The sequence below is a fragment of the Electrophorus electricus genome, chromosome 22 (assembly GCF_041902795.1).
Source record: "Electrophorus electricus isolate QZ-2024a chromosome 22, ASM4190279v1, whole genome shotgun sequence".
NCBI classification, from domain to species: Eukaryota; Metazoa; Chordata; class Actinopteri; order Gymnotiformes; family Gymnotidae; genus Electrophorus; species Electrophorus electricus.
In genome coordinates, this window is record NC_137518.1 from 14,383,804 (window position 1) to 14,408,883 (window position 25,080).

General features: G+C 44.1%; 1 protein-coding gene across 3 annotated transcripts in view; it reads left to right on the plus strand.

Annotated features, from left to right (window-relative positions):
• The window catches only part of cpne5b (copine Vb), a 73,749-nt gene that overhangs the window by 22,776 nt on the left and 25,893 nt on the right, over positions 1-25,080 (plus strand). For 2 of the 3 annotated variants that reach the window (XR_014119374.1, XM_027023090.3), the window contains exons 4-10: positions 3,032-3,135; positions 3,639-3,678; positions 4,367-4,381; positions 4,554-4,630; positions 18,152-18,215; positions 22,959-23,062; positions 24,294-24,398. Coding sequence is in view for 2 of the 3 variants with exons in the window: in XM_027023090.3 (XP_026878891.2) it covers positions 3,032-3,135; positions 3,639-3,678; positions 4,367-4,381; positions 4,554-4,630; positions 18,152-18,215; positions 22,959-23,062; positions 24,294-24,398 (509 nt within the window). In the remaining variant the exon portion in view is untranslated. The remainder of the gene's footprint in view (positions 1-3,031; positions 3,136-3,638; positions 3,679-4,366; positions 4,382-4,553; positions 4,631-18,151; positions 18,216-22,958; positions 23,063-24,293; positions 24,399-25,080) is intronic. The other variant, XM_081705396.1, reaches the window with a different exon arrangement.

Here is a 25,080-nt window from a genome sequence, read left to right on the forward strand (position 1 = left end):
ATCACAATGATGAGCCACCACAGCTTTGACCAAACAACAACAACAACAACAAAACACTCCACAAGCACGCTCACCGAGGACCAGAGAAAACCTCGAATGCAGTGCCAAACCCTAGGATTGGGCGGTACTCGAATACCCTCCGGGGAACAAGAATGCAAGTGTGGCAGAGAAACTAAGAGAGAAGAGGAGAGAATGCATCGGGCGGCCTTGAGGTATACAGATGTGGACTGAAGAGTAGAAACAGCATCTGGGATGGTCGGCAGGAGAGAGGTAGACCGTGTCATGTCAAGGCCTGAAACTCAACTTTTGCTACAGGATTTTTTATGAATTCTGGAGGAGTGCAGGGACATGCAACATGAGAAGAACACCTGGATAGTTCTGACTGCTGACATCTTTAAAATTAAACAGAGCATGTCCTTTAAATCCTTGCAGCATCCACTAATTATCATGTAGCAAAGTTCAGGGGAGATTTGAGCCAGTGTAACAAATGCAGGAAGAACTTTGCCTACAAACGCAGCTAAAGTAATTTATATCAGTGCGCACATCTGATAAATGTTGTTGTCGTTGTTTTTTTTCTACGAGACAAGCAGTCAATTTTGTACGATTCATAATCCAATGAACTGTATATTCATAACACATAGCAGCTAGCTTGCTTGATATTGTTACAGTAACCTTTATTCAAAAAACAAATATTTATTCAGACATTTTTAAATGAATGTAATCGGTTTTCAGGCCCCTACAGGTTGTGTCTATGGTTATGTCAGTTTCCAAAGAGTGATGGCAGCAGATTAACCTGTAAGACAGAGAAACCAGGAAAAAATACATTTACTTATTCCTTTATATCAAATAGAAGCAAGTTTAGAAGCTTCTAAAGTGATTTTATTGCTTGCTTTAACCATAGATGCTATTTATAAGTTAGAATTCATGATGGACAATTATTCGGTGGTCACAAATAGACTGTTCTCTACTGTGGGCTGATTTGTTGGAACAGAAACATTGCTTCCAACTCAGCCGCCCACTCTGTCATGTGACATTGCGCTTGTGGCTATGTAGGCATCGCCACGGAGACAGATGACAACTTTGCGGGTTTTTTCGTGGGTTGTACGTGCATGTGTGTATGTTTCTGGATGCCCAGAGAGAGAACTGTTGTATCTGAGCTCTGTGGCTCAGGGCTGTTTGTGTAGTGAAACCTCAGAGGTGGAGTTTCGTGACTACTTCTCATCAGATTACTTCACAGTATGTGGGTACCTAATGAACTCCTAATTCACTGTATGGCCTGTCTCCCAGTAATACTCAGGATCCCTGCTCGTGCGTTTCGAACCCACCAGTCCAGTGAATTAGAATTTCTTCGTAAAAAAATCCTACTTTAGCCTTTGTTGTGAGTGTATGTATTAAAACTCTTTTTTGGCAGTTAAATGTAAATGAAAAACCAAGGTTAACGCTTGTGTTTGACTTCTGCTCCTTTCCCGCCCAGACCTTATTACATGAGTCATTACATGGCGTGATAACAAGCTCGCACGGATAATCACGAAACAGTCAAAGTGCATCTTAAGATAGAGCCACTTTAGCGCTTGCTTGGGGGGTGCGCGCCCTGTTCTGTGTGGCGTGGTGTTTACCACCGGACCTCTGTTTATTTTCTAATTAGCCGTTGCTCGTTAAAGAGCTAAAAAACCCGCCTGCCACTTTGTAAGCCGACTTCTCTAAGGCAAGCACGAGTAGCACTGGAGCGGCTGTGAAATTATAGCTTTGTGAGCTGCCTTTGGACCGTGGTTCTTTGTGGAAGGGAAGGCGTGATTGCAATTATACATTCATGTGAGTAAGTCTACGTGGCCTGGCATTTGAATGGTGTGAATAGGTAAAGCGAGGGCTCTGAGCGGGAAGCACTATTTCCGTTCGTGGGCTATAGTGAAATATGAGCAGCGTGGTTTTGAAGGCTGGTTGGAACATAAAGAGCGGGGCAGGGAAAACCAGCAGAGTGCCGGGGCTTGCGTGCAGTGTGGGAATACGAGCAGAGAGTGCAGGTGGATTAAAACATATTGAATATAGCGGCACTGGGATCTCGTAATAAGTCAAATTTTCTGCATCAGGTACGTCAGACAGAAGACGCTGTATCTTCAGATCTTCAGCGATCTGTAGAAGACACTAGCTCTTTGGACGCTGCCAGGAGCCATTCACCATCTCCGGTCACCGAGCCCAAGTTATCAGAACTGACAGGAAGTTCTACTCTCCCTGGATCTCCGACAAATGCAACTAATGCAAAACTCTTAACGCCGTCACCCGCTATCATCTAGACCAAGTTATGAGAGCGGTGTTAGTGCGTGAACTTTTTATTTATTTACTGAGCCATGTTTCTCATGATAAATAATTCCCTTCTAGCACAAACGGCTGCATGAACAGGCAGATGGCAGCCCTCTGGTTAAGCTCACGAGCAAAGCGTTCTAATCCATTCCGGGCCCACTGGTTCAGTAGCAGAGGTGGAATTTATGCACTGTACCATGAATTTCCTGCCAAGATTGGAGGAGGGTCTTGGCCCAATTATTTTGTCTGGCTTGCAAAGGCTAAATAATGGAGTAGCGCGATCCATGCTGGTTTCCACTAGCATTCAGGGCAGTTTGGGGTAAGAGAGCTGCTAATTAAGCGGGCATAATTGTCACTGACGTCTTGTGCTTGAAGGAGATGAACAGGACCACGGCTGCAATTAGGTTTGGCATTCAGGAGTGGTGCCTTCAAAAGATCTTCCTCTGGCCAGTATGAGACGCTCCGCTCAGCAAAGTGAGCCACAAGTTTTAAATAGACCGAGGGGTGGGGATTGGGGTGCAGGTGGTGGAGGGGGGCGGGGCTTATATATCGCCCTATCACTGTTGAAAAGAGCAGTGATTTCCATGTTAGCACCTATCTCTTTGCTCTGTTGAATATGACTCTTGTAATATGACTGTGATCTTACTCGGTGTCCATACTAACAATTCCTCTTTTACCCCCCAATGTCAATCTCTTTTACCGTAACTACCTCTTGCCCCAATCCATTCTCTAGTTTGGAAGAACGGAGGTGATTGACAACACACTAAATCCAGACTTTGTCAGGAAGTTCATCCTCGACTACTTCTTCGAGGAGAAACAGAACCTTCGTTTTGACTTGTGAGTTGTTCCCCACACACACGCGTGCATGTCTAGTTTCTCTTGAGTTGTTCCCCACACACACGTGTGCATGTCTATTTTCTCTTGTGAGTTGTTGCTCACACACACACGCGTGCATGTCTAGTTTCTCTGGCATCACCTCTCTCGTTCAGCAGGCCCAAGTTTCATTTGTTTCTTCGTTTCTTCTTGTTCCGGTGAAACATCGTATGGATCGCCGTGTTGAATCTGAATGTTGAATGCAAGTCATGCTTAGCTATGAAGGACCTCTATGTTTAAAATTAACTTCAGCACATTCAAAGAAGCCTTTTGTAGGCCGAATGTTGCTCACCGAACTTTCAAGAGCTGGTTACAATAAGAAAATGTTAGTCTTTATTTGCCTAAATCAGGTTAATCAGAGTGTTACTGAGATTCTCCCTACAGAGGTGCAACATGTGTGCATACCTCTGTCCAGAGAAGTTCTCAGTCCACACGTGACCTAACATGTTCTCATTGTTGTCTTTCAGATACGATGTTGATTCTAAAAGTCCAGACCTCTCAAAACATGTGAGTACTCCACGTGAGATCCAGTTGAGCCTGGATTCACAACCTTACACATGCAAATCAAATTTAGCTCTCAGTATCCAAATATCGTGGAATGTAATCAACCCCTTGTAGATGAAAATAGAACTTGTTTTCCATTTAATAAACAAGGTTGCTATAGAGTCCATACTAGCTTTCATCTGTATTCTAAGCTGTACATATTGATTATTTAAATGTATTGCTCTTCAAACTGTCCTCATGCAATATACATAATTGCAGTTTATTACTGATGCTTTTCGAACCCACACAGTCTGTAACGCTATCTAGGGCAGCCTATAATGTTCACCACGCGACACGTGTTTTTATTTTAATAACACCATCGCTTAGAGACCAAAGTGGCAGCAAAAAGCATCAGTCATTCATACTACTCAGTTTGATCATTTGCTGTAGCTCATCGTAGCATGTATTTGGATACGTTCTGATTTGCATGGTCTCCTTTGTAATGTTCTGTTGTCTTTTTGTTCGATGCATGTGTGGTTGTTGTCTTGGATGCAGTAACAGTGGGTTAGCTGCTCTGTGCTTATTTGACCCTCTAGTGCTGTAATGGAGTTTTTGGGCCTTGGTGCGGCCACCATTTTGTTTTGTGTCTTATGTTTTCTGTTACATGCTGTACTCTGTTGTTAACATGGCTGCCTGCCGTTCCTCGTGGAAGCCCTCAGAATTCAACGTACGTCAAAGCCTTTCAATCTATTATTGTAGCCGTGGGAGCTCGGGGAAGTGGGGAACATGTCAATCTCTCCGCCTCTGTGTCTAACCCACACCACCCCTCCCACACTCTCCAACTTCTCTCGCTCCCTCTCTCTCTTGTTCTCCTCCTCCTCCTTGGTGTCTGTCTCCAGGACTTCCTCGGGCAAATGTTTTGCACCCTGGGCGAGATTGTGGGGTCGCCGGCGAGTCGACTGGAGAAGCCTCTTGGGTGAGTGACATGCTGGACAATGAAGCGTTCCCACTTTTCTGTCTGTCAGCTGGTCTGGTGCCTCGGTGACAAAGTTCATTTTGATATGGCTTTGTTCATATGGTGGAATTAGCACAAAAATGCCTGCATTTTTAGATCTGTAGTTTTACTCCACACACGTTGCCCATAGTGTGTTGTACATGATTTTGTCTCACTGTCATTCCCTTATTGTTATTATAACAGATAAAGCAGATGTGATGTGATTAAACCTGATGATAATCACGTTTGTTTGACATACCATTTCATGGAAGATCATCACATCACTTTATTTGTGTTCTCGCTCATGGCATGCGAGTACTGGGTAAACCACACAGTACTTGCCAGGTTTTTGTATGCATGCAAGAAAAAATGATCCGATCCTTTAACATTTGTAGATATAAAAAACGAAACAGGGCCCACCAAGAAACCTCCATGCAACTGTGACTGTTGGTGAAGCCAAACTTTCACACAGCCACAGCAAAAATACACACCCTCCCAGGAAAACAATTTGACCGCAGTGACCACACACTGGAAGGGTTAGACAAGAACTATAATATATAAATCAAATCTAATACTTGATAGAAAAACTCATGCTTTCAAAAGAAACATGACATTTCAGTCCAAGGTCTTTCCTCAGCAGTTCCTCTGAAGTTCCAGGAAGTAAGACCAGTTGGTGAAAGCATCTTTATATATGTATATATAAACTGAATAGCCACAAAGCTCAGATTAATACAATCCAACTTGTACAGCTAAACACATACAGGAGGTTTAGAAAGTCTTGTCATCACTGGTGGTTTAGACTGAACTTTTCCTTGGATCGCTCAGATCCGAGTTCTGCGGGTCCCCGGTTTTGTACAGGCTCCACGTTTCACTGACTCAGCTGATGGTGGGATATGTGCATGTTTTTATGCTATTAGCAGATATCATCTACTTCTCTAAACAAATACCCTTCCTCAGAGCTCAGAGTGTGACAAAGCTGTGTGTGTGCGTGTCTGGGTGTGTATGTACTTGGAGCTTGTGTGGGTAAAATGTCCTTTATTCGTGTGCAAAGTTAAGGGTTCTACTCTGGAGACCAACACACGGGGCCCTGAGCCCAGCTTCACATGACAGAGAGATGAAGGGATAACACAGCCCGCATCAAGGACTGGTGGAGGCTCCCTCACCCAGGGGGCCCTGAGAATACATTGTGCTGCATTTTCAATGGGAAGAAAAGCGAGAATGTGATCTCTCTCTCTCTCTCTCTCTCTCTCTCTCTCTCTCTCTCTCTCTCTCTCTCTCTCTCTCATCATTTTCTGTATGTCTGTCTCTCTCTCTCTCTCTCGCTCTCTCTCTCCATCATTTTCTGTATGTCTGTCTCTTTCTCTCTCTCTCTCCTCTCTTCTTTTGTCCCTGTCTGTCTCTCTCTTTTCCTCTCTGTGTGTCTCCGTTGCTCTGTTTTTTGTCTGTCTCTCGCTCTGTCTTTCATTGGGGTTGGATCTGCTGTATCATGTCTTCGTGATGCCTTGGTGAAACAGGACACTCTGTGTTCTCCTCTGATTGTAGAGATGTCATGCAGCGCTACAGTGCATTGCGAGTACGTCTTCAAAAACACGAGATTGCGGCTGGGCATTTGCACCTCTGATATTGACAGAGTGACAGAGGAGGCGACCTAACCATCCTGGGAATCGACTGTGGTAAAACTGGAATAGTTCGATGTCTGTGCGCGTGGCCCATTACATCAACGGCATCAATCCTACTTTAACACTTTGTCTTACTAATGTAATGGGCCACCAGAATTCCAATTTCAAGCAGTCTGGATAAATAACACTCTGGGGTCGTCATTACCCGAGAACGGATGCATTGTGGAGGAAAAGGCCAACGAACAAATAAATGGGATCTGTTTGGGATCTGTTGCGTACAGTGGATGCAAATGTCAGCAGTTGTAATGGCGGGAGCAAGGGCGGGTCATCAGGGAAGCTTTTAAACGTTCCCATTCCACGTCCCCATTCCAAACGTTCCCATTCCAGAAGGCCTCTGGTCACGGCGCACGTGTTGGTGTGTATGGCCGCCTCTCGGGGGACAGGGCCCCCTGTTTCCGTCTCTTACACAAGCTTTCCTAAACCATCAGTGCTCAGAGCACTGCTGTGTCACCTCCAGTGGCTTTTCCAATGCTCTTTTGTGCCTCTTTTCTCTTTCCGTTGCTCCGTCTGTCTGTTTTTCTGTTTTCTTATGCTCGATTTTCATGCTTTGTAAGTCGCTCTCTTTCTGTATTTCTCCTTAACTTTCTGCTTTTCACATTTACCCCGCGACTGCTCAGGATACTGTTATCTGTGTCTATCAGCTGTTCCGCTAACATTTGTGGAAAGTGAATCTCTTTCCACTATAAAGCAGCTCAGCCTTTTTTCATGCTAAGATGCAAGAAACTGGTCCCTGGAAAAGCCTTGAATGGCAAAAGGCTCCTTTTTTGGCAAATGCTACAAGCGTATTTCCCAGTACCACCTTGCCACTGTTTGTCTCCCCAGACAAAAGCCTCTATCTGTGTTGTGTTTTCAATTTCCGCTGCCTCTCTCTGCTGCTTTTAATTGCACTGCCTTTAATCTACAGGAAATTGGACCACACATTAATTATGAAGCACTGGTCAGGTTTTGATGATGAAAGAAGGGAGCCATGAAGAAAAGACTGAGGACTCGGAGTGTTTAAATAGCACAGAGCAAGCCTGTGTGTGTGTGTGTGTGTGTGTGTGTGTGTGTGTGTGTGTGTGTGGTGCAGGTACATATGCATTAGTCAGAGGTTAGTGTTTAGGCTTAACAAATCAAACCACACATGCACATAAATTAAAAATTCTGAATTGCAAGTCTAATTCCTGAGAGTACATTTTTGTGTCTAAATTATTGTCAAAATAATAAGAAGCATTGCTGTTTTCATAAAGGAATCTTCAGGCTTAATATATTTTTTTATACTGTATGCCTTCCATTTATTTGTGCAGGACTAAAAATAGATTTTTCTCTTTAATTTTCACTTTTCAAATAGAATCTTGTTGACTCAATCTATCAGGAATAAAGCACTTTTACTAATCTTCAGCAATAACTGCTGAAATGACAGGCTTGACCAGGGGACAAACGAAATCAAACCACATGTATCCACTTTAGTCTATGGTGCATAGTAAAGTAGATAAATTAGATGTGTAATTTTGGAGCAGCTGTGAAATGGAAGCCCGAGAGAACTTCCCATGATTCTCTTGAGATGCCTGGATTGCAGAAAGTGGATTTTAAAAATAGCGCATCTTTGCATTTGCATGTATGTGTCTTATGATGGGAGCGGGTGGAGGGCAGGGTAGGGTGGGTGAGAATCCCCAGAGAGCTGAATTGGTGCTGACTCCGCTCTCCTGCTTTGCTTCTGCTAATATAAGTATAATTGTGTTGCTGAATAATTAATTGAAGTTAATGCTTGCCGGGTGAAGCGACAGTTGTGTTTTTTTATTGTAATTGCTGGGTAATTTCAATCAGCAAAGTCTCTGCAGGAGAAGCAGCAAACAGAACCTTAAGAGGTTTGCAAGATACTCTGCACTTATTACAATATCCTCTTTGGAGTGATCAAATTACTCCGTTGCCTGGATATGGTTATTTTTTTAATGGTTCGGTAATGAAATTGAGCTTGATTGGGATAACTTGTGACTAGGTTGAGGAATTACATTTGTGTAAGCTCTAAATGGGAGAAAAACATGTTGAATGATCAAGATGGGTTTGTAATCGTGATATCGATTACAGGCAGTAATTAATTATGTTTATGCAGCTCTAAATTCATTTCAATTCAAAGACAGAACCACAGGATTGATAGTGGGTTAGTAATGTAATGAGAGTAATTACCATCTCTTGACCTGAATGTAATTCCTATCAAGCTCTCATTTACTGATTCCCATCCTATCATACTCCCTTAGTACACTGATCGTTTTCTTTCTTTTTTAAGTTATGGTACTGCAGCTTTTGCATATAAAAGACCAGACGTAATATAAAATTCTGAGGCAACAGACAGGGGCGTGGTTAGGGGCAGGCCTTCAGGTTTAAGACCGGAGTGTTTCCGTCGGCCCAAAATTGTTTTTTCCATCTCAGGTTTATTAAATGTGTGCTTCGGCACTACAGGAAAAATGAGGCAGTGTTGAGCTCGAATCTTTACCGCTACCCCTGACCTCAGATAATGGAGAAGAGTTGACTAAGAGCTCGCTGGGACTTCATGGGACACCAGACTGTCACGTTTTCTGGCTTGGCGTGCTTAAGTCGGACTTGGGGTTTCATACCCTCAATCCTTGAGCTGCACGTTGAAATACAGGACGACGTGGGCAATGCCGTTTGGAGTTGAATTAGTGTTTTTAGCAATTAATCTGGATTAAAAGAGTATCATCTGAAAATGTTCACATTTGTTTTCATTTACTTTGTCTTAACTTTGTTTACTTTGGCTTAACTAAGACCATAAACTATAGCTGATTTCTAGTTGTAATAGACTAAAGACTGGTCTTATGAACCCTTTGCCTTCTATGTGCATTGTCATTGCAGGTTATTAATGGAGAGGCCATTATAAAAGTTTGCGTTTGGAGACATTTATTTTGTCCAAACAACTTTCAATAATGACTGAATACAACTTGGGCAATTGATATTTAAGTGTGGCACCTTGGCAGTGGGGAATTTTGCACTGGCAACATGATTACTAGTCAAGTACCTTTAACCACTGCCCCAGTGGCAGGAATGGTTCCAGTAACATTTACCTGACACTTTTATCCAAAGCAGCTTTATGACAGCATACACCTTGAGCAACTGAGGGTTAAGGGCCTTCTTCAGGGGCCCACCACTTGGCAGTGGTGGGCCTTGAACCAGCAAACATCCGGTTGTAAGTCAAGTACCTTTAACCGCTACAACTGCCCTATACAGTTGTTAGGGACTAGCTTTGCCCTGTAAAGAATTTGACTTGAAGAATCTGTTGATGTACTGCTTTTCAACAAAATGTGTGTAGGAATAAAAACCTCTCAGTAGCCTAAAGATAAAATGGCTTTTCTGACACTGAAAATATGTCTAGAGATTGACTGAGGCTCCATGTCTCTAGCTACTCAGAACATTTGCAAACTGATTCATGGTAAACTTAAAGTATCTTGGGTGTTTTGAGGCAATTGGTGGGGTCATCCATTGACATTCACTAAGCCACGTATCAGATCAAAAAAAGACTTAGATGTCGTCTTGTTTTCATATGTACATGTTTAATTCCTTTGGATAAGGTAAAGACTCCAGGATTATAATGTCTTTCTTTTGATGTATTGCATGTGGGTGCCTGAAACATCGAAAAACACTGGGCAAGATGACACGCCCGTTGCTTAAAAATGCATTGCACAGCGAATGGCTGGGCTAAAACAATCCAGACGTGCCATAAGCAATTTTGTCAGGATGGAGCGAAAGCGCGAGCTTTATCGGAAATTAGATGCCTGATTTGAGTTTCATGAGGGCACGCTAACATCCATAGAAGTGGCCTGCCTCTCTTAAGCCCCCCGTCTTTTTCCCGGCCCACTTATGCAGAGGGAAAGAGAAGCACTGCTTTCTGATTAATCTTTGTTGAAGTGGCGGTTTCCGCACGGAGCTGACGTTTTGCAGACATTTTTTTTCTTCATTGGTTAATGCAGGAGGCTCCGAAGGAGGAGACAAATTAGATTTTTGAGTTACAATGTGATTATATTGTAGAGAACCGTTTTTTTATACCTCAGAATTATATGTGATGCTTTTATCAGTTTTCAGAACAAGGTTCTCTAACTCTCCCAGTGACCCACATGCTTGTTAGTTTTTTTTTTTGTGTGTGATCTATATCGATTTTTCTTTGAGTCCATTTTGTTAAAATGTTAAAAATGCTACCTTCTCTCAGCCCCGGTTGCTTTGCGTTATAGTTGGTATGGAAACTGAATGCACCCAGACGGGAACATGCCATATGAGGTTTGTCTTTTTTCATGCAGATGAGCGCCAACACAGCGGAATAACGCGTTTCTGTTGGATGCTTTTCAAACTGGCATTTTAGCTTGATGATAAAGGCTGTATTTTTAGCTCTTAAAAAAGGACAGCATTTCATCATTTCACTCTCCATCGCTCTTTCCTGCTTCTCACACCTTTACTTCCAGGACCTGGGATGTGGTGGAGCTGATACGGACCTGAACACTGGGTCACTGAACGCGGCCATCGCAGGTCGCCTTGTGTGCTGGAGGAAAGGAATTCGTTGGTTTCCTATCGAGATTAGTTCACATTTCCAGAGTGCAGAATTCAAAACTTTGCCTCCTTTGTTTTTGTTAGATGCTGCCAGTTTTGCGTTTTCCTCAAACGACTGTGGCTTTATGAAGCTGGTTTATGAGAACAGCTATTGTTACATGTGCCAAAAAAACCAAACAAACAAACAAACAAAAAAAACCAAAGCAAGCAAACAATCAAAAACCTAAATCAATGGGCAAAGTTGCCAATTTAGATCAAAGGAGAATATTTTTGTGTCTGGAAATTTTTCATGGATCATTTGATTGACTTCCCACATCTGATCCTTTGCCTGATGGGCACAGAGCTTTTTCCGTTTAAGAGCCAACATGGAGTTGGGTGCTGGGGCAGTGCTGACAGGTTGCCGCGGCGATGCCGTACCGCTGCGGTGGGGGTATAGCTGCTCCCGCTCCCCCGCCTGTGGGTGGCCTGGTGTGGCTCAATAAAAACTCTGCTTCTCCCTCACCCCGGGGGACGTGCAATCGATTGCTCTGCACGCGATCGCCCGGCCCGCTCCCAGTACACCCATCACCATTCGCAGATGGTCCCCTGAGATGGAGGGTGCAGGTAGGCCCCTTTTATGTAATGAAAGATATGAGTCCCATCACTCACCAGCACGGGAATGTCCGAGCTGTTTGGGGGGCGGGAGCTGAAGTGAACAAGGGAGAAAGAGGAGTAGGGAGAGAAGGAGACAGAGACATAAACTGGAGATATACAGCACACCTAAGGAAGAATAATGTTCATGCGTGTAATTACTGTTGGAGGGTCTGGCTTTTTCTTTCTTTCCACGGAATCCTTTACTCTTTCTTCTCTTTCTTACACTAAGTACCCATGTGATGAATTGCTAGAGCTCAAAGTGGTTCAGTCCTTTGGTGTAGTAGATTGGGGGGGGGGGGGGTGCGTGGTTTCACAGAGCTGGTGATCACAATAATTTCGATGTAAAAGTTCCACGCCATGACAGTCATAATTGGATCATTGCAGCCCAAGAGAACCGTGCACCTATAATTGATTGGCTTTCTGAGAGCTGCACTTTGAAACATCATGCATTACACCACTCAAAGAAAAAAAGATCGGCCTGCCTGAACTGCGTAGGATAATTGATGTTTATTTCCCTTCCAGGATAAATTAAAGAGAAGGTATAGAAACATGTTACCTTGACGTTATCAGGGGCAGTGGGAGCTCAGTGGTTAAGGTACTCAACTAGTAATCAGAACGTTGCCAATTCAAGCCCCACCACTGCCAAGTTGCCACTATCGGGCCCGTGAGCAAGACCCTTAACCCTCCACTGCTCAAGTTGTACTCAATTGTATATTTGCTTTGGATAAAAGCATCAGGTAATGGCATAAATGTAAATACAGGTCAGAGTTGGGGCAGGGGCTGGTAGAGAAGACAAGCTTCATGGTGGATGGCAGGTGGATAAGCTGAAGCGATTTGCCTGGCCGGGGCCGCATCCTTTATCGTCAGCCCCACAAACAGCAGCAGAGCCCTGACAAACCAGATGGCTGGATGCCACCTCATATGCCCATCATCTGTCTACTACACAACACCAAAATAATGCGATTTATGACTAAACAGTCATTAATACCCGACTGCCAGAAATACGATGCTGTCACAAATCAAGTGGTGTGTCAGTGTGTCAGAGGGATGAAACACGGCTTCGTTCTCTGCACAGCAGAGAGAATTGCAAAGTGTTCATTTGATTAATAAAGAAAAGTAGGATGAAAAGGGAAAGATGAAACGACTCTCTTCCAGCCAAGGGAAAGATGTAACTTACCAGGAGATTTAATGTTCAATGGCAGTTTATTCTGAAAAATGTGGGTTTTATGTAAGAGCTATTCAAATTTTGTTTCATTCATCATGTAGATCACAATATTTGTAGATGTTTCAGAGGTCTTGCAGGTAATGCACCAGCGAAAATGTAAGGGCGATAAAAGAACATTTTCTTCTTTTTCTTACTCTTGTTTTTCTTAGTGAAAGGAGGAGGTGCATTTTCAAACCCTTTTAGGCAGATGGTTAATTTTACGTGTTGTACTTCTAAGAACTTCTTGAAAGCGGGTTCTCCAAACGGCCTGATTCAGTGCTAACATATTAATCCCCTGGCCCCAGCCACTCTCATGCTGCTCCGAGCACTCCTGTCTTCTTTATAAACGACTTAATGAAGTCTCCACCTCGCTCCCCATTAATTGGGCGAGAAGACTTGTTTCTTCTACTTGTTCCAGTAAGAGATTAGTCAGATGAGGCACACTCAATCAGATGAAGTACAAATCGTGCACTATAAACATATGCTGATCTCTTCACTCTCTAACCTGCACTAACGTAAAATCTCTAACGGGCGTAGTCATCTGTGATTCTGCCAGTAAATAAAGGAAGAACAGCTTGTGTTTCAGTGACCTTTGCGGCACGTAAGTTCGTATGGATGCTAATGTTCCAGAAAAGGTCCTCCGTCTAAACGGATCACGGCCGTCGGCGGAAATGCCCGGCGACTTCATGTCCATTAGCGAAACGTCTCTCTATGTGAACTGGCTAATCCAATCATGTCGCCGCGAGTTCGCGTCAATGCAGATCATTTGGTAAACACCCGTGAAATTAGGTGTGTGCTGATGGGTATGCTCCAGCGGCAGGGCGTGATGACGTCCCTCTCCCGCCGTCCAATCAGAGCGGGGACGCAGTCGTTTCGGTGCTTCCGCAGCTGTGTCCCCATGTGCAGTCATTGGAATGGGAGCAGCACGGAAGCCTTGCTTATTGTCTTCATGAGGGCGACATGTCAGGCTGTCGTAATTGGTCTGTTTCTGAGCCCCCCCCCGGTGAGCGTCTGTGGGACACTATGTGCTGCACACGCAACATGGTATTGCTCACCTTTCCTCCTTGTGGTCTCCTGCGTTCTGACGGTGACTCACAGTGACACAGCCTGAAGCTGTATATTCTTAGATTTCACAGAACAAGCACAGCATCTTGCCATGTGCGAAACCTCTGATCTGTTTGGATTGGTTATTTTTAAAACGTATTTATTTATGAAGAAACTCAAACTACCGCCTCGGGCCACTGCTTGATTAACGCGTGCTCCTGCTTAACACAAGGGTAAAGACTTTCACCTCGGGGTTAAGACTTCACTGGCAATCCGACCCTGACGCCGGTCCCCTCGATGACGCTTCCCACCTTTACTACTGTACTGCACACAGCAGAGAGCTACAACGGCAGCTGTGTACACACCCGTCCGCCCTCGAACTTCTAAACCTGTAAGTCCCGTTCCCAGCTTTCCGCCACAGATTTGCTGCCGTAGGCTCTATCCAGCCCTGCGAGTTTTCCAAAGCAGCTCTTATTCTGTGCCCTTGCGACCAGAGATGAGCCCCGCTGAGCTGCTGTGGGAGCAACAGCGAGCTGTCTTGTCAGATGGCGAAGACCCATTTCTCGGGCCCGGAGCCCCGCAGCTGCAACCGGGAGCTCCAGAAACGTGGCAGCCATTGCCTTGGGCAGCGGCCACTGTGAGGGGGAGAAACCTGGCGGAGTGCGAGGCACAGCGTTCACACCACATTTCCGTGAGTGATTGGCCATGTCTCTGGGCTTTATTTGCCACCGCGTTTGCGAGCGAACACTGGCCAGCTGTTCTCTCCATTATGTCCCTGGGGAACGAAACATGCTGCATTACTTACAAAACTTTTATATATATTGGTAAGGCAGCGTACGCTTTTGACAGACATAATGTGAGCAAGGGGTTTGGCTGTGTAAGCTCCAGCAAACTGAAAACAAAGAGTCCCTGTGGCAAACACTTTTAGGGAAACTGTAATCAGTCTGTTTTACTGGATCTTTTTTGTAAATAGAGAAATTGCACGCCGCAGGCAATTTGCACAGAGTGCCTCCTGAGTGGAGCCTGGAAAGGTTAGGTGAAGATCACGGGACTGATCCTGTAATGAGGCTGTTTGGTCTCCATTTGCTACAGTGGTGCAATTCCTGCTGCATGCACCATCCACATCATTCATCTTCCATCATTGCATTTCCACATCTGTTTGCTTTTCCCGCGTCTCCCGGTAGGGTTTTGTAATTAAGGGCTCTAGGTGCAGTGGAGAATGCAAGCAAGACAGGGGAGATGGTGATTATTTGGCAAGCCAGCAAGGGCTCCTGGGCCTAGAAAAGGCATAACGGTGCACATCCGTTTAGATTAAATTCAGACCCATGTTGTAGCCCAGAGTCCATGAGGAGAGCCTGACAGCTATAGGAGTCATTCTTCAAACGCAGAGTGGTGTTTACACAGGGATGGCGAGTGAATTCAAAACTCTCCTTCCACCCAACACGAAACTCGTACGCAGCGTTTACACCACTCCATACCACTCAGTTGAATAACTTTGCATTTTGTACGTGTATTCATTTGCATAGCTAGAAGGGACCCAGTAGTTTATGCATTTATTCCATGCAGAGAGGAGTCAAGGAAAAACGAAACTCAAGAAACTCTTTGTCGCTGTTACTGGTGCGTGCTAGACTGTCAATGAAATAGTACTGAAAATGTTGCATGTAAGTGAGGGACAGAAAGTCAAAAACGTTTTAAAGACCAAGAAAGCAGAGAGGGAAACACATCTGTAATAGCTTTTGTGGTAAAAAAAAGTAAATAAGGTAAATAAATACATTTAACTTCTTTTTAGCACGTACCGGTGTACCAGTAGAGCTTGTCTGACACAACTGCATAGCCAGGACGAACGCGGGGGCCAGTGGTACGTTCCTGCCTCTTAGCTTTTGTCTTCTGAAGCTAATAAAACAAACATACAAAAAACAACAACTGGAATCTCTTGTGACATTTTATATGTTGCAATTATAATATTAACTATCATTCTTTGGCCTTGATCTGTTAGCTGCTGCATGTACGTAAAAGCAGACTAACGTACTTAAAATATTAGATTTGTAAATCAGACACCCCCCCCCCCCCCCCCCCCCAAAAAAAAAAATAAATAAATAAAAAAATAAAAAAATTGAATCCGAAATGCAGCATGACATTTGGACAGGAAAGTCAGGAAGAGAGTCTATAACAGAAACCAGGGTTCCCCAAGAACCTGCAGCTCTACAATTCTGAAATTTTATGGTTCAAAAGGTTCATTGTGCTTATTCTTCTCCACCTTGGTCTGAAATTGGATTTGGATGGGGTGTGAGGTCATCACATATCTATGGCCTTCTGCCCAGATTTTTTCATAAGGATGTCAGGTTTATAATGGAGAAGACCAGGGGAGCAGGCTATTTCAGCTATTTTAGCCAGTCAAAAGTGAGTGGTGAATGATTTCTGTTCTGTGAGGATGTGATGGCAGTTGGTGGGCAACTGTGGTACAGAGAGCCCGACCTTTTCTTAGCCAATCAGTTGAGAGTTGCTTATCGATCTTCTGGTCTCTGAGAAGACAGAAAAACATTGGCAGTCTGTCAGCTGCACTGTGTTCCCCAATGCAAAACACTACCATAAAGTAGAAGCCACAGCAGGGATGTGCATGCTCTGGTAACGTCATTTCCCCGTGCCTTTCACTTGAGACTGCAGGTTTGGGAAAATGCCTTTTTTCCAGATTGGGGTGAACAGTGGGCCCCTGAATAATATCAACAACAAACAGATAAAGCCATGAGTCTTTGTAACTGGCCTTTACGGTGCATTGTTGTGCTAATGTGACAATAAAATTGAAACCTTTTGTTAATCTAAATGGATAAGGTTGAATAGCAAAGCTAAGAGCTAGCACACAGATGACTGCAAGCACCTCTGAGTCCACATATAAAGATCAAATGAGATGCTGTAATCTCATACACATGAAAGTGATGGGCCTGACAGAGCTTCATAACTCTCGATGTGGGGACATTTAAAGTGATTATTGCAAAACAGTCACAGAATGAGGTTTACCTCAAATCTATAGCTCAGATAAAACATGGGGCATTCAATCCATTTAGCCCGTGATCTTAATACAAATGGGCTACCTGCGCATGGTTTATTTATGTCAGCTGGAGAAGAACCGCTTAAGCAGAAAACCCAAAAGAACTTTGACAGTGCTTCACATAATAGCTGGAAATGACAGTGAAGACCTGGCATATTTTCCCATTGTGAAAGAACTTCAGTCTTGCCACATCTCTATTTACAGGTTTTTTGTTTTTTTTTTAATCTGTCCGATTGCTTACAGGTTCTACAGACACTATTCCCACATATCTCTGTAGATTTGACCTTGACCTTGATCTTGACCTTTCTCAGATGCTTCTCTTATAACCTATGCTCACACTGTTTCAGTCTCCTTCTTTGCTTTTACGTGGTGACCTTTTCTGTGGGTCAAAGATGGTACAGAGATACAGAGATGGTACAGAGATGGTTGAATTCATACTGGTCTGGTAGAGAACCTCTTTATCATAACCCTTTTGTAGAAAGAACCAGTTCTGTGAAGGCAATGTGAAGGAAAAGGTGTCTTTGTAAATATATGCTCTCTTGGTAACCAGTCTCAGGTAATTAAAACATTTTAATGAATCCTGGATTTCACGAGGAACAGCAAACGCCAGCTGCCGGGTAGTGCTGCTATCTAGGGAGCAGGATGTCTGCAGACATGCACCATGTGGGGCCATTAAGGGTTTTCTCTCAACTTAAAAAAAAAAAGAGAAAAAAAAAGAGGGCGAATGGATCCAGGCTGGCGTTGCCGTGGCGCTCACCCAGAGTTCCTCCACTCCTCTAGCCAGCATCTGTCTCCCTCACGCTGCTAGGAGCTCCCAGTGGAATGAACCCAGCCATACGGAGGAAAACCGCACTAATGAAATCGTTATGCAACCCGAGCAGAGATGGCCGCGGTTTGTTGAGTCTGGAGGGCAGGCTGCGCAATGCCAACGGGCGCCCGGCTACGTGGCCCCGTCTGCCCCTCTGCCTCTCTTCCTCTGGGCGGTCGCCGGCCCGTCCGCGTTCCTCACGTGCCGAGTGCCGGTGGACGTGGACTAAAGCGCCCTTCCGTGGGCCCTGGTGCACGCGTAACGGGCAGCGCTAAAATGCCTTCACGGCTAACGGGGAAGAAGTGTTGCAATAAAAGAGACGAAACCCACTGCGTCGGATTCGTTATGCTAAAATATCCTTCAAATGCAATGCACCGAGTTGCACAGATCGCACAGGAGGTTCGGTATGAGCCCAGAAGTCGGCACTGGGGAAAAGCTTCTAATTGGCCTTGGAAGTGGACACCTAGCACAGCTGGGCAATCAGCCACGCTGTCTTGTGCTACATCTGTTTAATTGTCACTTTGCGGTATGAGTTAACACGCACTGTCGATTGCAGAGGGATCCCGGGGAAGAAGTGTGGCACTATCATCTTGACAGCAGAGGAGCTGGGAAACTGTAGGGTAAGTAGGCTGATGTGCTCAGTGTTCAAGAACTGGGTCACATACAGGTTTTATATAGCCATCACTATACTAGTTTGTATGTACACTGTTTAGATACTTTGCTCTATGTGTTTTTTCACCATCAAGTGCATTTCTCCTTTATGATTAATCACTTCTTCAGTTAGTATTCAATTAAAGTATATCAGCTGTCAAAGTCATTGGAGTGCACGGATATGTTCAGCACACGAGGGAGTATATTTCTGGAGCATCAGTGGAGGAAAGAATTAATGTAGAGAAAATTAACCCTTGGCTAGTCAGAGCTTTTAAATGGACATGATCTTTGGAAGTCTATTAAAAGATAGGATGAAGTTGTTTACATAACGTCAGTTTAACATGTGACTAATTTCTTCTTAGAATGAATCTAAGCTGAATCTGAACCAGTGCCTTAGCGAGTTACAATATTATTGTATGCACTGCAAAACTAGGTTACTAGGTACAATCTCACTATCTTTTTTTGTATATCATGTCTGATCATTGTCTGACCGCTTTAACCATTAAAGGACTTCAAAGTGATAGATACTTGCTATGTAAAATCAATGCACATGAATCAAAAATCGCATAATTTGGCCTTGATGCTGACAGAAGTTTGACTTTCGCTATCTGAAACTATTTACAGGGTTAGTTGTCTGTGTCATCCCGGTTCCTTGCTTTTGCTGGATATTGTCTTTTGGAGCTTGTCTTTGTAGCTTTATTGTTAGATCACTGAGAAAGACATATTGATGAAATTTCAAAGTAGCCTTTCAAATATATTATTTTGGAATATGAAACAAAAGAAAGTTGAAACGATTTCCTCTCAGGAATGCAAATCTATTTGATCCTAATGTCCATAATGCTGCTGAAGTGAGGCGAGGCATGTTCCTAATCAGGAGGCTGTGTAAATATATATATGTATTATGTGTGGGTGTTGGCGAACATATTTTCGCTAAGAATATGCGTGGGCATGTGTTGAATGCGATTGGATTCGAATATCCCTCGGATAGCTTAGGGCTCAGGGCCTTTGCACTCAGAGAGGATGTAAGTAGCTCCCTGAGATTTTCATTCTTGCTATGAAGGATATGCTGGGAGAAAGCATTTGAAAATCCTGTCTGGTTTGGTTATACAATTGAGAGAGTAAAGATTTGTTGTTTGTTGTTCTGTTTTGTTTGTTGTTTTGGTTTTTTTTGGGGTTATGATGTTTGCTCATTTGCAAAAGTAGAAGGATCTGACTTCTAGCTTGAACTCTCTCCAACTTTGATGGATGAAACTTTCTGAATTTGCCTGTTGGCTTCCATATGTTGCATGTTTACATGCTGTTGTATGTCTTCTGCAGGCTGTTAAATGATGCCTCTATTGTAACATGTCAAGCCCTCACACACTGTGTTGTGAGTTGTCACTGGCAACCATGTCTCTACCGCTGCAGTTTTTTTTAAACAAGAACCTCTACGTCCCCGTCCCTTGTAAGCGTAGTCTGGCTCTGTGCCGTCTTCCTCTGCAACCCCATCACGGCCCTTAACCTGAGATTTTCAGGTGCTTGGGAAAAGAATTGTGCACTGTTTCTCAGGTCAACAGGCTGTGTAAGCAGCGCAGGGTGATGCATTATCTCTGGCCCCTGTGTGCATAGGATTAAGGGGGCTTATGTGTTGAATGAACGCCACTCCGATCGCACTGATAGTATCGATTTCTTAGCCTGGCCGGGAGTGAGGTCTAGACTGTTCCCAGGTCCGCGGCTACCGTTTGCATGCGCTGAGTAGCCCGTCTGTGCATGGAGGACCTTCGGGCTCGGAAAAGGCTTAGCCGCCGATCCCTTCCCATGTCGGCTCTTCCCTGGAAGAGACCCGGCCTGAGCCCGATTGGAGAACAAAGCCACCAGCTAATCGATCAGACTGGCTTTCACACCGGTTCCATTCTCTTGCTTCCATCATGCCCGTTTCAGACATGGCATACGAGATTACGGTGTATGAGGTCAAGGCAGAGGAAGTAATATTTTCTCCCGTAGGACGTTCAATAGATGTCACGTGTGAGAAGAATTGCCCTCGAGAAGAATTGCCCTCGAGGTGCACTCCTTGCTCTCCTTCTGATATTGCGGTTTGCCTTCGGCCTCTCGGCGGTGTTTCGTGCTGCCGTTAACATCGATATTCGGTGGGGTGGCTCTCACAGAGCCGCTGCTAGAACAGCTTCACGACTCCAGCCCCACGATTCACAGCCTCTAACGTCTGCCATTTACCGCCATCGGGGGTTTGTTGCGGTGGGGCAAATTCACCCATTTTCGCCTTCAAGAGCCCCGTGCTTCCTTCGCCTTTGTGGCACGCAAGCTGCACAAAACAATGATCCATTTAATAAGCATTCAGAGCACTGCGGAGCGCGAACTGGGTAGCGGAGGGGCCGGCCGCGCTTTGTTCCGCGTGTGGCCCCCTTTATGCTCTCTGTGCCCTGCTCCCCTTCAAAGGCAGCGCCCTACTTAGAGCCCTGGTGCTGCGGTCTGGCATCTATGTTCCTTCTGCTGGTTCTTGATGATGCCCAGAAGGATAAGGTAAATAAAGCCCTAAAGCTGCTCTTCCGCAATATCCGAGCTCGGATGGCAGCTGACGGAACGTTGCTTCGGCGTGGCCGGCGGCTGTATGGTTCTCTACGGGAGGCCGACGGGGAAGGCGCGCTCGCGTCTGCCGCGCCAGAGCTTTCTGGCCGGTTCTGAGTGGAGGCTGGAGCCGTCGCGACGCGCCTGGCTGCTTTTTAGAGGTGGAGCGGCGAGTCTTTGGGACTGATAAATTCTGTCAGCACCCAGTCTTCCTGTAAGTCCCAGCGGCAGCCGTCACAGACATGTTGGAGTTGTAGCTAAGACGGCCCATTAAAAGAAGCTAGGAGCATATTGTCTGCAGCCTTTAAGCTCCCGGGAAAGAGCACGACTCTATTGACTGAGTGGGGTTCAGATAACTGTTACTCTGTAGCCGTTAGATTAGACGTGCCATTGCCCATCTTGGTGATCCCCACTACCCTCTAAGAGGACCACATGCCGTGTTTCTCTGAGCTGTTGTTTGAATTGTTTCAACACTCACATGTTTCTAGTGAATGAGAAAGCATTTCTCCATAATGGCTGTGAAGGAGAAATCCAGAGAAAACCTAAAAGAATATGACAGTGGTGCTGTTGTTTCTTACAATTTGCAAATGCAAAACCCTTCCTTGTTTACTTTATCTGTCAAGTGTGTTGAATAATTTACTGAGATTTTCCTTTGAGACCATTTACTGCAGAATGTGGGAAAACCTTACACACCAAGCCAAGCTTGGCACTGTAACTCATTTAACTCGTGTGTGCAGAAACACTGATAATTAAGTTGAAAAAAGCTACAACATGGGATGGAAAATTGTTAAATTCAATATCCTGTGCAAAACGTCAGTGATCCTGCAGTCTGACCTTGTTAATATTTGACTCTCTATCTGCCCACTGTACATTTCTTTTAACCGTTTTGTCTGTGGTTCAGTCAAAAACCTGTGACAGGTTTTACTACCAAAAACCTCTTCTGAATTTTAATTTCATTGTGGTTTTCTTTGTAAGAGAATACCAAACAAATGACCTGTCACTCCTAGAGTTCTCACCCTCTCAAATACAGTAACTGCCTTTGCCCGGGAATGTGTCAGCTGACTGCCACGGCTGTGGCAGAGAACAGTGCTCAACAGAAGAATATGTTTTGCGTATTTTCAATTGAATAATACCATTGAGGCAGCAGTCTGTCAGTCACCTTCAGAGTAGAGGAGTGTTGTTGTAAACTAGAAGGTAAGAAGACCGGGAGCCAATTCAGTTCTGTAAGGACTGAATATTCTGAGAAGCCCGGAAACAGCCAGATGAAGATTTTCCTGGCTTGAGAGCCAAGAAATGTCAGGCATGGCAAACATTTGAAACACCGTCTTTCCAGGAATAAAAGACTAATAGAAGTACTAATAAAAAGAAAGCAGCAGGGGAAGAGAGTAAGTGGAAAATGTGATTGCCACAAGCAATTTGGCCATAGATCAGTTTGATCTTGACACTTTTCAGCAGGAATTAGCTTGATGGCTCTTGGCTATTTGTACTTTCTTCTTCAGATTTGTTATGGTAGTCATCACAACCATGAAAGAAATTCTTTCAAGTTGATGTAATTGTATAACACACATATGCACACACACATACACACATGCGTGCGTGCACACACACAATGACCAGAAATTGTCTTGATTTGATCTGAAAAGCCAGTATGGAGTTATAAATGTTTTATGATTTTCTTGAGAACTAACCAACCATTGCCTTTTTATCAGACAAACTTTAACTGGTATCCCAAGAACCTTAACTGGTATCTCAAGAACCTTAACTGGTATCCCAAGAGTCCCAGCTCAGGTTGCAGCTAGGAATTGACTTCTGTATTTATAGAGCTTCTCAGAGTTATATGGTCTCGGACAAAGGTTTTCATTTCATATCTGATGCGTAGAATTATACCAACATGAGATGACTGACTCCAGATCAGCTCCCTTATTAAGGCTGTTGTCATTACACCTTATTTCACTGTATGTCAAGAGTTTGAGAAATGACTGGTTTTACTGTAATAGGCCTGCTGGATTAGGTGCAACAGCTGTAGAAATGGAATTTGTTTGCAGTTTTAGTCCTTAAAACAGGGTGTTGTGATGCTCTTATTCTAATACATCTAGTGGTGACCGTTCTGCAGAGCTTCAGTGTTAGACAACTGCCTCCTGTTTCTGCAGGACAGTGCGACTATGCAGTTTTGTGCCAATAAGCTGGACAAAAAGGACTTTTTTGGGAAGTCGGACCCCTTCATGGTGTTCTACCGAAGTAACGAGGATGGAACGTAAGTTTCCTTTTGTATTCTGCCTTTGTATGTTGTGCATCGCTTTTGTAAGAACTGAAAAGGTGCAGTTAAAAATATATGAAATGCCTTGTTAGCACACGAGGCTTATTGTAAACAAGGACTTACATTCCATCGGCTGTTTCCTTTTGATAACGCGTAGTATCGACTCATGCTTGCTTGGTCCAGATATTGAGCTGCGTGTGTCGTTGCTAGGTGCCCACAACCAGTGCCTCACTTAAGGGAGAATAAATGAACTGAGACGCATCCATGGGCCCTATTTGCAGCATCTAAGGGACGTGTGCAGGACACCACGCTGAGCTGAATCTGAGCGCGAATGCTACAGCCGTACTTCAGAACCCATTCGCCCACCGCACTCATACATCCAGCATGACAAAGTATAAACAACAGCTCTGCGAAAACGTCATAGTTTGTTAATGGATCTCTTCTTGAGGGGGGAAAAACATGGTCCAGTCTGCATCCGCTGCGTTAACCAGAGTGCACTCGATGGCTACATCAGCCTGCTCTCATTCCACACCTCCTGAGTATGGAGTTTGGATACAACATCGTTCATCCATTTTTGGTCTTCCAATCAGTAGATCTCTCTGTGAGGGGGGAAAAATTAAAAAAAAAATAAAATAAAAAAATATATATATATATATATATATATATATATATATATATATATAACACACAAACACACACATATGCAAATAAACAAACAGACATACAAAAACTGCTTTTCTAAAACACTGGTCCAATTAAGAATAGCAGATCAAAAAAATGACATCAAGCTTACTATTTGCTCCCCAAGGAGCAAATATAATATAATAATATAATATTATTCAAGGTAATGCATAATATTAAATACATCAATACATAAATATGACTTAGTATTTATCACTACACCAAAGAAATCATACTAACTATATAACCTTGGACCAGCCACCGTGTTTGGATGTAGTATTCAATTACAAGTTGTTAACCTAAGAACTTTGTTAGTGAACCTTGTCCACAGGACGGTGAAACACCAGTGCGTTCAGAACAACAAAGGAACCTTTAGCAGCTCCTGTGACATTCTCTTTAATCTTCTCTTTAATAGGTATACCCAGATTTGAGAACTCAACACATCCCATACGGCTCGTCACAGATGACATCCTGAACCATGCTGTGCTGTATTTCCAAGTAGTGCGGTTCTTTTTGCAGACTTTTCCTCTGCTTTCTCTGTGTCAAGGTTCACCATCTGCCATAAGACAGAGGTGGTGAAGAACACCCTCAATCCAGTATGGCAAGCTTTCCCTATTCCTGTCAGAGCGCTCTGCAACGGGGATTACGATCGGTAAGACTTTCCCGTAACACTCGGAAGACTCACTCTCTAGATGATGCTCTAGCCAACCTCGAACATTGTGCAGATTTTATGTATATGGTCCAATGTGTAAATTTGGAATGTTTGGTGATTTTGTTAAACGTTTGGGGTTTCAGCCTGTCAGAGAAATACTGGAGGTTTTCAATGATGGCCTGAGGAACTGAGCAGGAACTGGTCAGGAAGACCCAAGAAATGGGTTGAGAGCTATAGAAGCTATAGAATGGAGCATGGTGTAGGAGAATGTCCTGCAAAATGTAATATGTCCTGTGACCAGATCACATTTTTCATTGGTCTCTCTAATTGAACTAATATCATTTATCACAACAAAAAAGTAAAAAAAAAAAATCATCAATATACTTGAAGACCAGTTAAGTGCAGAAGTGATGGTATCAGACAGAGAGAGGGAACAGTGTCACATCTGCTATCTTGTAGTGAACAGAGGATAGGTGTCAGAGCTTAGGCTCGATGGCTTGCCAGATGCCCCTGCCAAAGGAAATCAGTGCTGCAACAGCATACCAGCACACCTAAAAACACCCGGAGGCTTTGTGCGTGCCACGACCGCCCCGTTGCATGCCCGGCTGAGCAGGGGTCGACACGCTGTCAGAGCCAATCAGCTGCAGGGACCTGAACAGAATGTCAAAAGAAGTGCTTCTCA